Source organism: Gracilinanus agilis, chromosome 1 (genome assembly GCF_016433145.1).
Source record: "Gracilinanus agilis isolate LMUSP501 chromosome 1, AgileGrace, whole genome shotgun sequence".
Classification (NCBI taxonomy): Eukaryota; Metazoa; Chordata; class Mammalia; order Didelphimorphia; family Didelphidae; genus Gracilinanus; species Gracilinanus agilis.
The window spans coordinates 303224228-303240246 of record NC_058130.1 but is presented as its reverse complement, the minus strand read 5'-3'; the positions used below and the strand labels follow the sequence as shown (position 1 = coordinate 303240246).

Below are 16019 nucleotides of genomic sequence, written 5' to 3'. Positions count from 1 at the left end.
TCAATGGATTTCTAGTCATATTTTGTATGACAGGAAAATCACACCACCATTCCCAACTATGACTAAAGCTAAAAGTGCAGTTTTCTATCTTATGTCCTGGTTGTTTTTTTTTTTTAAGGAAACACTAAGGACCTGACATTTTTAAAGTAGAACACAAAGGTCACCCTAAGTGAGTAGGTACTACTTTTCAGAATGAGAACCATCAAATATAAAATGGCTTCTGTGAAAATAATAACAACACTTCAGCTCTCTTAAGTGACCATTATTTTCATCAGTATATTTCATGGATATTTCTTTTATGAATACAGACTTGAAAATGATCTTTTAAGAGTTACTATAACCAAAGTAATCATTACACTGTAACTAGTCTTTTGGTGAGAAGTCCCTCCAGATTTAGCCAAGCTGGTCCCTAAATAATTAAAAGTTTGTTGCCAGGCCCATATAGTAAGATAGGTCCTACCAAAGCCTTTTGCACCAACGTCTCTTCTACAACTTCTAAGTCACTAGTGTTCAATAGAGAAATACTAATAACAAAAATATGCACTTATAGGTCATATTCCATATTTTATAGTATTTTATAATTTATAAAGCATCTTCATATCTTTATTATTATTTTCATTTTATTAAAATATTTATAGAGATTATGTTACTAGCTGAGGATCACACAAATATTAAGTGGTAGAACTAAGATACTGATTCATTTCCTTACTTCAAATCTTATTCTCTCTGCTGAACTACATAGCATAAATGTTGATTCAAGACAAATAAAGTCTCTTTATTTAGGAATCGAGACATCATTTGTAGATGGAGTCTAGTTTTGGTGCTGGCATATAGGAATCCAAATAACTGGTCTATTTAACCTAATGGTGTCATCATCTGAAGATTTATTTTCTAAATACAAACATTATCTGAAAGCAAACTCATTTGCTAATTACTTTTTTGTACAATAACCTCTTTATCTTTCATGGGCTTTCAGAGGTTGTACTGTTTATTATTTCTGTCTCCTTTTGGTTTCCTTTTATTTGTCCTCTACTATGGGAAAAAAATCTTTTAAAGCACAATTCTCAACTTCTCCACAATATGTCATCTTATTCTTTCAGAGAAGCCTAAGGGAATTATTATTGCATTTGTTTTCTTTTTTCATGAGCTACAAACTCAAGATTTTATACTCACATGTCAGTCATTAAGCATTTGTTAAGTGTTTGTTTTGTGCTAGGCATGGGTTCCATGTGTCCAGTCATGTTGCCTATCAGTGTGATGTATGAGAAGATAAACAACATTTACATGATTACCATTCCCTTCCTTCAGTGAAGTGAAGACATTACTCTTGGAATGGTCAACTTCTCTAATGAATGAAGTGAATACCTATGGTGGTAAGATACTGGTAGTATATTTGCAAATACAAATACTTGAATATGGAGTAGAAATTGAATTCCCCAGGCCATAACCATTTAAGTACATTGAATAAAATCTCATATAACTTTCCTATGTAATCTTTCCCATACTGGCTTTCTGACTTTTAAATTATAGGTGCCCTGAGCCCAGGAGTTTTTTCTAATTTAAATCTAATGAATGCTGTTACAACGAGGAGTGAATCACAAAACTTTTGAAGGATCAATACATGTTTATAGTTGGTAATGCTTCCCAGTGATCCTGGCCAAAGCTCAATTTAACATATTTCATATAACTACTAGTCCAGCCTCTCCCTTATCCCTCTGCCAGATGATACCATGCCAGTGTGGCAGTAACATTTTAAATATGCTCATCAAAATGTTTCTTCATTTAACTAGTATTTCCTTCTCCTTCATCCCTTTCCTCTAAAGTGGCTATTTTAAATAGCTTCCCCAATGAAGGTAGAAACTGCTAGTTCCAGCAGGGTGTCATGAAATTTTAAAGAAACCTTTTATTTGCAGAGCATTAGTACAGCACGGCAGCTATGGCTCTTTAAAGTTTAAATGCCTCCCAGCAGGGATTAGAGAGATCTTTCCACGGGAACAGCTGTTCCTGGGTCCTTTACTTGAAATAATCACAGCTGTTTGGGATTATATCTTAAAGAAACAGCCCCATCTACCTGGTTCCCCAATGGACTACTTCTTTACTTTTATAGGATCTAGGAAGCTGGGTGGTCCAATGTCTCTATTATAATTTTTCACCATCTCTCTCTCAAGATCTTAGACCTAGAAGAGGTCTTAGACATGATAGAATCATAGCCCTGAGTCCAGAAGAAACATGAAAGATCATATAGACTAAACTTCTCATTTTACAGTTGAAGCTTCAGGAGGTTGAGTGAATTGTCCCAAGTCAAACAAGTAGTTAGGGGCAAGAGTAGAATTTGAACTCAAAAACTTTTAACTCCAGAACTAAAGTACCTTCTATTTTTGTTTTTAAAACTCTTGCCTTCTGTCTTAGAATCAATACAAAGTATTGATTCAAAAGCAGAAGAGCAGTAAGGGCTAGGCAATTGGGGTTAAGTGACTTGCCCAACGTCATACATCTAGGAAGCATCTGAGGTCAGATTTGAACACAAGACCTCCTATCTTCAGACCTAGCTCCCTATCCACTGAGCCACTAGCTGCCTCCCCACCTAGAACTATAGTACTTTCTACTATACTACACTGTCATCTAGTTCAACCTTCCCTCCCAATATAGTAGCCTATCTACAATATTCCTAATGGTGATCCAGTTTCTTTTTTCTTTTTTTTACCATGAACTTGATAAGTATTTTTAAAAAGTGAACATTTCCATATTCAAAGAACAGAGAATAGAGGACCACATGTGAAATTGTGAATCTCCATTACATACAGCTTTTGAAACATGTATATTTCAAATTTAACCTGGTAGTTCCACCATTGCTTTGCTTGCACAGGTCCCATTCTGCATTTTCTTTTGCTCTCTTTTTTCTGTTTTAAATGATTCATCAATGATCTTTTCTTTCCTTCTTTTCTGAATTATCATTAACCCTACTTCTTTTCAAAATCTTCCTATTCAGCAGGAAACGCATAAGCTTTTCAAAAAAAATTTTCCTCTCTCTCAGAATTTTCCCCTGCACAGGAAAGCAAGCTTATACATAGGTGGTATTTATATCATCTAATACATATATCCCTTTTCATCATGTTGTAAAACAAGACACATATCACTTATACTAGAGAAAAAATTCATAGAGGAAATAAAATGAAGAATGGTATGTCTCAGATTTCATCTGCTCCTTCTATGGCAGTGAATATCCTTTTTCACCATAAGTCCTTTGGAGTTGTCCTGGATCCTTACCTTGTTGATAATAGTCAAAATGTCCAATGACTGAGACTACTACTAATCTAGAAAAACATACTACTGCTATTCAAGAAAGCCTATTGAATTGTTAGAGCTTCCTATTTAAAAGTTTTTCTTTATATTAAATGAAAATATAATTTTTTACTAATTGGTTATCATTTTTCCATCTATAAAAACACAGAATATTTAAAGATATCTAAAATATGTATGTGATTCTTCTTCAGTCTAAATACTCTTAGTTTTCTCAATTATTCTTATAATCTGCTGAGATAATTTCCAGATCCTTTTCCATTTTAATGACCTTCCAGTGGATGGCTTTGAGTTTGTCAATGTGGTGCCTAGAACTAACACAATAATATAAGACAGTGATGCTTTTAATTCCTATGTTAAGAAGATTTTACTTATACTAATGCAACATGAGAATCCCTTAGCTCCTGTGGCACCTATTTGACTGTTGAGCTTTGATAAGCCATTTTTTAAGTAACTGATGCTTGAGTATAAGGGCAGAACTTTAATTCCCATAGAGGGCAGTGTGGTACAATGGAAAGGTTGCTAGCAAGGGCCTATGAAGCTGGAGACCTAAGCTCAAATTCCCACTCTGATGCTTACTACCTCTGTGACCACACAAACATACAATACAATATATACAAGATCAATGAGAATGATCACAAATTTAGAATATACTAGTATTGAGGGATATATGTAGAAAACACAAGTTGCCAAAAATAAGGAAGATATTGGACATTAAGCATTGTTATATTAGTTTAGAGATAAGAAGTGAAAAAGTTAGAATTGGAGTTTGAAGCAGAGCTGAGAGAGAGTGTCATTTTTAAATGTTGACAGTTGTAACAGTTTTTCTGTGACAGTTGCTCTTTCTGGGTATAGCAGTGGCAGTTGGTCTCTGGCAGTTGGCAGAGTCACACACAGGGGACTCTCTCTTAGGGCTATAGGAGGTAACATCTTTGCCTCTCTCTCACTGTCTGAGGGAAAAACCTGAAAGAGCTTAGTGTTTTCTTTTCCAACTGGGAAACACTATTGTCTATCTTTTGCTGTTTTATTGATTGATTTAACTCTGAGAAGACCAAAAAAAACCCTGATCTTTGGTTTGGACTCTAAGTCTGTTAAGGCTCAGAGTCCTAACTTGATTCTTGTTGAGACTCAACCAGCTAGCCTTTGTTATTTTTGTAACTTGGAGGTGAACTTAAGAATTATAAGGATAATAGTGGTAGTTTATTTATAATAGCAAAAATTTGGGTTAGTCAGATCAGGAAAGATTAGTGTAGCCTGTGAAAACAGGAGAAACGATTCCTTGTGGAACCAGGGAGTTTTATTTTGGTAGAGTTAGAATTCCTTAGAGGTAGAAATCCTTTTATCCTCATATATTTCAATAAATATTATATTTTTTGTAACAAGAGTCTCTTTAGCATTCTTGCACCTGGTCCTGAAGAGAAATTCATTTATGAGCTTCACTTCACTGATATAAACTGAAGATACTTTGCGAGCACAGGAAGCAGAGTATCAAATCAGTTTATAATCAATAATTTAATCCATTGCTGTATTATTTTATAGTCTCCCTTTATTTTTACACAAGGCAACTCATGCTTCTATGAGGTGAGCTCTTTAGGAACTCAGGAAGAACTTCTAAGCATCTTCTAAGCAATTATTCTTGTAGTATCCTGATATTGCTCTCCTCCCCCACTCTGGGTACAGCATTTCAGTTGACTGAGTTACAGCTGGGCTCATTGGTTCTGCTGTTTTCCTAAGTTTAACTACCAACTGCTGAAGTTAATTCTCCTTTAAATCCATAGTTGGCTTTTTTTTTCTCTCCTGCCAAAGGTCACAAATTTTTAGTTGCTTCCTGCTTTGAATGTTGCTACCACTTATCTGTTTGCACAGTAGGCATTTCTGCTCCCTGCCAGATGCTGTGGCTCTTACTAGGCAAATAGTTACATGGCAAGGCACCAGTGGCAGTGGAGGAAAGGAGAGAAAATCACCCTGTTGGTTTCAATCAGCTTTTTCTAGATCTTGTTGAATTCTTATTGTCATTCACAACATTAGGTATTCCTCCTAGCTTTGTGTTTTCTGCCAATTTAATGAGTTTTCTTTCTACCTTGATTAAAAGATTGAATAGTACAGAGCTAAAGATAAAACCCTATGACATACCACTACAGATCTTTGTCTAGACTAATATCAATGCATTAGTAAAGACACTTTGTTGAATAGTTGTTCAAACAGATTCTAATCAATGTCTCCATCTTGTCCAGAAAGATATTTATAAGATTTACAAATGTCTTGTGAAATCTCAGTGCCTTATGTTTACAGAATTCCCCTTGTCTACCAGTCTAGTAAATTGGTGAAAAAGGAAGTGAGGCTAATTTAGCATACCTCATTTTTAGTGAGCTGATCCTAGTGATTACTTATTTCTTTTCTCAGAGCTTGAAAATCATTTACTTCAAAATCCTTTCTAGAATTTTGCCAGCTCATTCTTCTATTCATTTTCCAATCCACCCTTTCCCCCTTTCCTAATAACTGAAACATTTCTCTATGCCCAATATTCTGTCATTTCCCCCTGCCTTTTTAATGATTCTTTGAGGATTATTACCTACTAGTACTTTCCACAGTGAGAAGTTAGCTTTTTGTACTATGTTAATATAAGTTATCTGGTGTTACAATTTGAACTCATTTAAAAATGAATAGGTATACTTTTAATATCTTCTCCCCTTTCTTGACCTTCCTTTTTAATAGCCTTCCCTGCAGTTTCTCACATACAACACTCCAACTCTAAATGAGTGTTGTCGCTAGCTGTCCCTCATGCCTAGAAATCTCTTTCTTTATCTCTGCCTCCTGACTTCTCCTTTAAGCCTCAGCTAAAGACTCATCTTCTTCAATGAAACCTTTCCAAAACTTCCATGATGCTACTGCTGACTCATTGAGAGTATCTCTAATTTATCTTCATATATCTTGTTTGTACATAGTTTGCATGTCTTCTCCACTGGACTATGAACACTTTGAGATCAAAGACTATTTCTCCTTTGTCTTGCTTGGGCTTTTTTTGTAGTTCTAATACTTAGGACAATGCCTGGCATATAATAGGTGTTTAATAAATGCTTGTTAACTTGACTTTCCAATTTGAAGATAATTCTCTGCGAATAAAAAAGCTGCCAGGATTCACTTAGCACTTCAGGATTTACAGTGTTTCACTCAAGACAACCCAGTAAGATATGTGATACAAGTGTAAATATCCTCATGTAATCAATAAGGAATCAAATGCAAGCAATTTGTGACTTTCCCAGGCTTTGAATTCAGGGTTTTGACTTTAGTGCCAGTACTCTTTCTACCCACCATGTTGCTTCCCAGAAACAATATAGGGGGTTGAGTTCCATTTTCTTTAGAGTGAGCCCATTCCTTCAATATTCTTCTTTGCCCCCAAACATAATCTTATAGTCTCCTTTATTGTATATATTGTGCCCCCCCCATCAACATATAAACCAGTTTTAGGAAATAGAATGTCATTTTTCATCTTTGCATCTCAGTCACCTAGCAGAGTACTTTAATAAACACTTCTTGAACCGAATCAAACCTTTAAAATAAACCTCCATCTTTTTTCATTAGCACTTTTTAGAAAGTCTTAACTCATTCTAGAATTTAGGCTTCCTGACATTCTTACAGGTTTATGACAATGTTTTGTAGTCATTTTTGGTTGAGTGCTTTCCATTCTCTTTTCTACATATTATTTGAAAATCTGAGCTAAGCAATATTCCTTGTGCCACCACATTATTTTCTTTAAATATCTTCCTATTTTCCTTCTCATTGGAGTGCTTCCTGATTTGAATGGTAAATAAGGATTTTTTTAGACCCTTTAATGTGTTTTGGCAGTTTTCCCTTTTATAATATCTGAGTGTTCATGACTATTTTATCTCAGATTTTAAAAAATCTACTTTCATTAAATCTAGGGTATAGACCCCTCACTTATAAAATCACACCTTAAAAAAACCTTTCTCTGGCTTCTTAACTACTCTAATTACATCATATTTCATTTTTCTCATTGTTATTATTTATTTTATATTCCTCAATTTTGATTGATGAAACTGAAGTCAATTCTACCTCAAAACTATTGCTCTCTTTTTATTTGAATTTATCAAGACATTTATCTTCAAACTTATCTAAGCCAGTTGATTAGTTGTTAACATGCAAAATCATTATTTGGAAATAAGGTTATTTTAAAATAAATAACTATTCTGAACAATAAAGATTAGTTCAATCTTTTCAGATGAGTACTTCTTCCTAAAAGTAAACAAAAATTATCAGTGTATTAGACAGTGTGTAAAATACACAAGTGTATTATGATGTCCTAAAAATGTGTATAGAAATAAAAGGCTCCCTGCATTATATAATGCAAGATTACTTCTTTAGAACACTGAAATAAAGTATAAAAAAAGTAGTTTGCTATAGCAACACTTAATCAATCGTATTACATAGCATCCATTTATGAATTGTTCCAGTTAGCTTTCTTTGAATTACAGGATCATTTATAATCTGTCCATTTGGCTATCTGGAAGGAAAGATATATTTTATTAATGGCTTTCTGTGGAAAAAAGAGTGCATATGTGAATCCGTTTCTTTCTACTTTCCCTATGTGAATACAGCAGAACAGATGTTCTGTTGTGCAGTGCTCTACCTCTTCCAAATGAAAGGATTAGGGATGGTAGGCCAATCAGGAAATTGATTGGCTAAATATATCTTGACACTGCCTGCTCAAAAGTATAGAAACACTTTTGATAGTTTGTTAAAGGCATAGTAGGTAATTTAAACAAGCATTTCATGCCTGTTACATTCCCTTTTCTTCCCCAAAGCTATATTCTTCTTAAAAATCCTAGGCATATTATGTGTTTTGTGATGCTGGAGCTAGTAATATATCAAAATTATATGCTTATAGCTAGGGTCCACTATAATGTCTTTCTTATGTCAGATATAGCGACAGAGACAAGTGTTTCTAATCAGTGCATGTGGAGACTTGCATAATACATAATCCACATTTAGAAATAATTCAGCAAATTAATAAATATGACAAAAGATAAAAATAGACAAAGGTAGAAGGTTATAGAAAGAACAAGCACATAACTGCATTGCTAGTGGAACAAGAAGGTTTATAATAAAATTGCTGGTGAAAGGAGAATTATTATAAAGATAATATAACTAATGATCATTGTGATGAAAATGTATGGATTGTAAGGGAGAAAGCATAAGGTTCTGATACTTGAAAAGCATCACCTGATCACAAACTTGGATAATAAACTATACTAATATGTGTTAGACATTCTCTATAGTTGTAGATAATAAAGAGCAGACCTATTACCAAAAAGAGATATTCAGTATTTAACCTATTATTTTTTTTAATTTCACCAGCTGTGAATAATTTTACTCACCCTGAGCATAGTTTCAGTAAAGAACAATCTGAATATTTTGGGTCTGGGCTTTGTTGTACACAATCAGACTTGAACTTCAATTTTTCAAGTCATAAATTTTGGAATTGCTGAATTTTAAGTTAATAACAAGCTCCAATGTGAATTAAGAAATGTTTGAATAAGTAAGGAAATAAGTTAAGATAAATAAAAAATATAATCCAACACAAAAATAATCGCTCTACTTATACAGTTATAAGACAAGTTTGGGGACTGAATGTGAGTATTTAGATAAATTATAAGAACCAAAACAAACTTGAGGTTTAACTACACATTATCAAATTTTAAAATATGATAAAGGATGGGAATGGTCAGGATACCCAAAATGGTGTAAGAAAGGCAGCAAATCTCCTGACATCTAATATATTCCCTCTAAACAAAAAACAAAAAAAAACTCAAAATAAATTCAAAAAGTAGCAGAACCTATAGAAGATAGAATGAAACAATTTTCCTGCTCAAGAAAACCTAGGAAGTCAGCAGAAAAGTTCTGTCCCACAGGGATGAGAATGCTTACAAGCAAAATTCTATCAAGTCAGCAGCAGGCTACCCCAGTGCAAGCCAGGAGCAGAGCTTGGGGACAACTGAATCAACAACAGCAGCTTCTAGAACTATCAGCCCACAGAAAGTAAAAGGAATGAGACAACTAGTCAGAAGAAGAATAGAAGGGTCCTGTTGCTGACACTGCTTGCAGGACTCTTTTTATGCCTTGTGCATACACAGGTTGCACCCCTAGGTCATAGTCCTAGGGCAAGAAGAGGCACTAAAATCCCAGAGCTTATAGAATCATGGGAGTGGGGAACCTGATTACAGTTCCAAAGCACAGAAAAGACATCAGAGACAAGAGCAGAGGCCAGGAGAGTAGTAAGCATGCCTTTCCTTAGAGCATGCCACCTTAAAAGAACTGAAATTTTTCAGACCCTCAGAGCTAAGTCTAAAAATAAGCAACTACAAAAAAACCACAAAGTTTTGGAATGTGCCTCCTCCACCCTAAGAGCAGAGACCAACTTTAATATAAATTAAAAGTCAAGAAAGAGGCTGGGACAGTGCTCAAACAACAAATAAAGAACCTGACCATAGAAAGTTGTTATGGTAAAAGGGAAAATTAAAACACAAACTCAAAAGCAGAAAACAAAGTCAAAACATCCAAGACCTTAAAAATAATTTGAATTGATCTTAGCCTACAAAAGAATTCCTAGAAGATGTCAAAAAGGATCTTAAAAATCATATAAGAAAGGGAGAGGAAAATTGAAAAAAGTGAGAATGATACAAGCAAATCAGGGTAAAAGAGTCAATAGCTTGATAAAGGAGGTAAAAAAGCATATTGTAGAAAAGAACATCTTAAACAGAATAGGTCAACTGGTAAAGGAGGCACAAAAATCCACTGAAGAGAAGAACTTTTTAAAAAATAGAAATGGCCTCATGGGAAAAGTTATACAAAAATTCACTGAAGAAAATAACTCTTTATATATAGAAAAGGATATACAAAAGTGTATTGAAGAAAATAATTCCTCAAAAATTAGAATTGGGCAAGTGGAATCTGCTACATGAAACTTCAAAAAACAATTAAACAAAATCAAAAAAATTTTTAAAATGAAATAAAATGTGAAATATCTCATTGAAAACAAAACAAAACAACTAACCTGGAAAATAGATTCAGGTGGGATAATTTAAGAATTATTGGACTACCTGAATGTCATAATAAAAAAAAGAGCCTAGACATCATCTTTCAGGAAATTATCAAGGAAAACCTCCTTCATAGTCTTTAACCCCTGGATAAGATAAAAATGGAAAGAATACATTGATCACCTCCTAAAAGAGATCCTGAAATAAAAACTGCCATGAATATTATAACCAAATTCCAAAACTCACAAGTGAAGAAGAAAAGATTATCAGCAGCTAGAAAGAAACAATTCAAATACTACAGAGCCACAGTAAGGATAACATAAGATTAAGCAGCTTCTAGATTAAAGGATCAGAAGAGAAAAGTTGGCATTCAATAAAAGAGTATTTTAAAACATTCCTGATGAAAAGACAGAGCTAAATAGAAAACTTAACTTTTTCAAATACAAGACTGAAGAGAGGCATAAAAAAGGGAAAACAGGAAGAAGATATCATTAGGAATTGAAAATGTTATCTGAAATTCCCTAGTAATCATTATTAGGACAGTTGGAGTATACATAAACCAAGGACATGGGTGTGAATTGAAGATGGTGGGATGATATTGAAAAAAATAAAATTAAGGCATGATAAAGAGAAATATATTATGAGAAGGGTGAAGGGAGAGGTAAAATGGGGGCAAATTATCTCACATAAAAGAGGCAGGAAAGAGCTTTTTCAGTAGCAGTGATGATGAGGTAGTTTGTGAAGAGTGCTTGAGCCTTCTTCCTAAAATACCTCCCAGACCTGGAAGACAGTGTATGTATGCATGTTATTGAACCTTTGTTTTCAACGAGGACCAGAGTCATCAAAGTCCAGTTGACAACTGGTGATGGCTTAGGATGCAGTGGATAACCTTGGCTTTTCTTATGTCTAATCAAGCTCTAAGTGTTCCATAGCACCTGCTTCAACCACCTTCATGGTTGTTGAAAAAAACTATTTTCATTCATCTATTTCACCAAAGGAAGACTTCACATGCCTGGGGTAGGCACCACCTAAATTCACCAGCAAGTAGGAGGTCTGTCAGACTAAACCTGGTTTAGTCCATGGAAACGGCTTTACTGGCATGTGGCTGATATGCATGCTACACCTTTTTGGAGACACATGTGAGAGCTACATGGCAAATGGACATCAAATGAGGACAGCAGCCCTGAAAAGGGCTTGACAAGCCCTCACACTAGAGGCATTTGTTCTCCTTGAACACTCTATACACCCTTATATATGTGTTGCATATATTTGTATCCATATTGTGAAGTTTTTCAGAAATGTAGGTACTACCAATGAGTTGGCAAAGTCAAAAGAGTTTTCATAACTTCCAGTACCTTTTGATGCCACTGTTTTGGAGAGAGTGCTTGATGGGGATTAGGAGCCTGGCAATTAAAATAATCAAATGGAAAGTTAGGAAGGATCATTGACAGGTGAATCAAATACAGCTGTGTGCTGTCTGCTGTTGAACAGAATAGGATATGTTCACTAGAGCTATCAATATGAAGTTAGATTTTTGGAAATAAGATAGATGTTAACATTTGGCTAAAAAAAAGAAGGTATTATTTCATACTTGTTGCTAACCTATCACTTTTCATTCATTACCATTATGCAGATTTCCACAGAGATTTTCATTTAATCAATTTCACATTTCCCTTAAATGATGTCTCAGTGAAAATCTCATACAATCTGTTTCATGATGTATCTGCATGCCATAAAAAATGTATGTTTCTTAGATTTTGTTATGCGACATAAACTGAGTGATATTTGCAAGAAAATGATATTATTTCTTTTTTGGTTGACTAAGCTGGATCAATAGTGTGTGTTAAAATGAATGCATCATTAATATAAGGACTGCTTCAGAGACTTACTGTTACCGTTCAGAAAAAAATGCTAGGGAAAGACTATAAAAACAAAGAAACAAATAGTTTTAAGATGTGTGTGTGTTTGTGTGTGTGTGTGTGTGTGTGTGTGTGTGTGTGTGTGTGTATAAATGGCAAGAGAATGTAATTCTAAAGATTTTGTTCTTCTGAGAGAATACATGTTTCCTAAATATATGAAGCAATTCATCAATGGAATTATGAAAAATTTGATTAATTTTAGCACCTTCCTAAATTGAAAAATGCATCTCCAGAAATATTTAATGCTACTTGCATTTTTACTTGCATTTTCACTATAAGGTATTGATAGCTTTTCTTTCATAGTCATGTCTATGCTATAAAAGGAAAAATATCCCTTTTGCCAAAAATGAAATGATCATAGATTGAACTCAACTGGCACTGAGAAATTGGTTGGACAATTATGGTGAGGTAAAAACACCACAATCATATTGAGTTTCATTTTTCTAAATTCTTTATATTTAATAATTTTAATTGGAATCTACATGCTACATACAACGAGCTACGTTTAATTTATATTTAAAAGATGCATCTTAGTATTAAAATAAGTTAAAATATATGATAGCCATTTGCTTAAAGTATATCTTTATAATTACAACACTTGAAAGTCACACTAGTGCCAAATTGAAGAAAATATGTTTAATATTTTATGTTACAAATACTTATACACATATAAGATACATGCATGATCTTAAGTGGGTGAACTGCCTCACAGAATTCCCCAGTATCCCCCAGAACTCCAGGAGAGGGGGCAGTTGGGGCAGTTAAGAATGTGGGTATAAAAAGCAGGACACCCAGCTTGGCAAACTCACTCTTTGGGGGAATCTGGTTGGCTTAAAAGGGGTAGGAATTGCTTCTTACCAACTAGCTCATCTCTAACCTCAGGGAGGAAGGTGTTTCTTTGCTAAATACTCATACAGACTATAACCAGGCTGTGAGCACTGTGGAAATACCTTATATGCAGTATCCCAGCCAATCTCTAAACAATACAGATCTTCAATCAAGACTACCTTCACCATCTTGAACTTGATAATATTAGATTTAAGAGGAAGTTTAGATTGTGAGGGAATTAGGGGAATAGTTTTATTCAGAGGCATTCCCCTCTAGGGGGATTGCTATTTCTGACAGCATTCTGAAGATAATAGATAGTTTTACCTCACCCTCAATCCTAGAAATTATCCTTCCTTCTCTGTTTCTCTGAATTAATAAATCCATTCCCTTGTTAAGATTGTGAGGTGTTGTACTTTCAGGCTTTACAAACCTAATTCATACATTACCTAAGTCTAATCTCCAGCCAGGCAGACTCTTAAGTATAGCTGTGATCCAGAGTTCAAGAAAGCTTGTTTGAAGACATCCTGAGCACTTGAGTTTAAGGAATAATTTCCACCAGTGGAAGTTGCTAATTTCTGTGGGATTATTCCCTTTCTGTCAGCCAATTTAGCCCTGTGATAGCTTAGTCAAAATAGCCTCCATTCTTGGTCAGAAAGGGATTCTGTTATAACAGTTATCAGAGATAGCAACTACCAAGGATGGGGAGGAGAAAGAATTCCATACACTCACTCCCCTCCTCCCTATTAGTGTTTGCAGCTTGATTCCTGATGTGACACCATTGCTAAATGGACCCATTTTTACAGTGTTTAATATCAAATTACTCAATTTTTTAATTCAATTCAACAAATAACTATTAACTACCTATCATGTCCTGCCATATTAGGAGGACGCCATGTGTCAAACTTATGGGAAGACTTCGACAAGTTGCCAAAGCAAGAATAGATGAGTTGCAATCTTCTCTGGTGGAAATGCCCAAATCAATTAGATTAGAAATCCATTTGAATATTTGTGTGTGTGTGTGTGTGTGTGTGTGTGTGTGTGTGTGTGTGTGTGTATAAGACAGTGTGCTAATTTCTGGAGATACAAACACAGATATTCTTAAAGTCCCTGCCATTGAATTTTCATTATAATAGGGGCACATATATTTACTCTTAGGAGTATATGCAATTTGAAGAAGAAAACATTGACAATTAAGATCAGAAATTGCTTCCCATAGAGCAGGGGTCGGCAACATATGGCTCTCAAGTCATATCTGGCTTATGGCTCTTTCTGCAGGAGACATAAAGTCAATTTTTTTTCAGGCACTGTTACAGGAGCGCGCACTGGGAGCACTGTATGGCTCTCATGAAATTACATTTTTAAAAATGTGGCATTTATGGCTCTCATGACCAAAAAGGTTGCTGACCCCTGCCATAGAAAGTGGTATTTGAGACTATCTTTGAAGGAAATGAAGAGGCAGAGGTAAGGAAGGAGTGCATGTAGGCCAGGTGAAGAGGAAGGCATATGGGAAGGCAAAAACACAGAGGCAAGAGGTAGACTGCTAAATTCAGAGAACAGCAAGGTAGCCAGTTTGGCTAGAACAAAGAATACATTTAGGGAAGTGATAGAAAATAAGTCTGGAAAGAAAGGTTGAAGCTAGACTGTGAAAGACTTGAAATACCCTTAATACATAAAATAACAGCTGACATTTCATCTCAGAGGCATTTGGGAGCCAGTGAAGCTTCTTGAATGGTAGAATGGCATGTTTCAACCTATACCTGAGGGAGATTATTTTGGCAAGTCTACTGAATATATATTGAAGAGGGAGAATGGAAGCCAAAGAAAGCAGTTAGAAAATTATTTTAACAATTCAGATGACATATGATTGGTGTCTGAACTCAAAATGAGAATCCTGAACTTTGGCCATGTGAGTGTAACCAAACAAATGGTGGTCATGTGAATATCCTGCATTTTGTACATTCAAGCAAGTTTTTCTTTGTGCCTGAAATGTGTTTCTTCTTTATGTATTCCTGTCAGAATCTTCACTTCTTTTGAGACTTATCTCAGTAGTCACTTCTTCCTTGAAGTCTTACTTGATCTAAAATGATAAAAGTGTTCTTTCTGTCCTCAAGTTTTCTTAGAGAATTTTGCATGTCTCTCCTGTGTACTTCCAATCTTATCTGTTTATATATCATATGTAACATATATACTTACATATATGTATATATACATACACTTTTAGGGACAATGCCATTTAACTTATATCCCCAGCATTTATCAGAGCACATTACACAGAGTCAGTGTGGAATTTAATTGAATTATATATATATATGTATATATATATATGTATGTGTGCATATATACACAATATTGAATTAAACGATTATATATTAATTTAGTTGCTGTTGTAGGAATCTTATTTTGAAGAACATATGTTGAATTCCTTTGAAATATTCTTGCATTGAATAAATATATTTGTGATTAGTGCTGTTGAAGGAGACCTACTGTAAATGAAGATATATGACATGCACAAAAGTATCTGATATTTAAAAATATAAACAAGAATGTAGATATTAAATCAAATGCTATTTTTCAATCTACTTCAGTCTATAATTATAATACCATTTAAATTGTATGGAGTTTTTAAGTTATATAGACTTTTTGGATTATTTATTTCTTTTCCATTTTAATGTATTTATGTAGCTCATTTGACAGCAAATTTGTTTACCAACAAAGAGGACTTGGACCAATTGAAGAAGATACTATTCTTGTGATAAACCCAAATAATGCTGCAGTGCTTCAGTCTACTGGGAAAAATCTGTGAGTTTTTCTGTTTTGTTGTTCTTTCTAAGGCTTTTACCAAGTCTCATATACATATGACTTTTATGGAATTAAATAGGTAGTATAGGGTATCATCAGAAACCTTCTGGACCTTCCT

The 16019-nt window shown here is 34.4% G+C and overlaps 1 protein-coding gene across 1 annotated transcript in view; it reads left to right on the top strand.

The window, feature by feature from the left end:
* The window catches only part of PAM (peptidylglycine alpha-amidating monooxygenase), a 364941-nt gene that overhangs the window by 319164 nt on the left and 29758 nt on the right, over positions 1-16019 (top strand). Inside the window, exon 17 of the mRNA XM_044662577.1 lies at positions 15785-15901. Coding sequence (XP_044518512.1) covers positions 15785-15901 — 117 coding nt within the window. The remainder of the gene's footprint in view (positions 1-15784; positions 15902-16019) is intronic.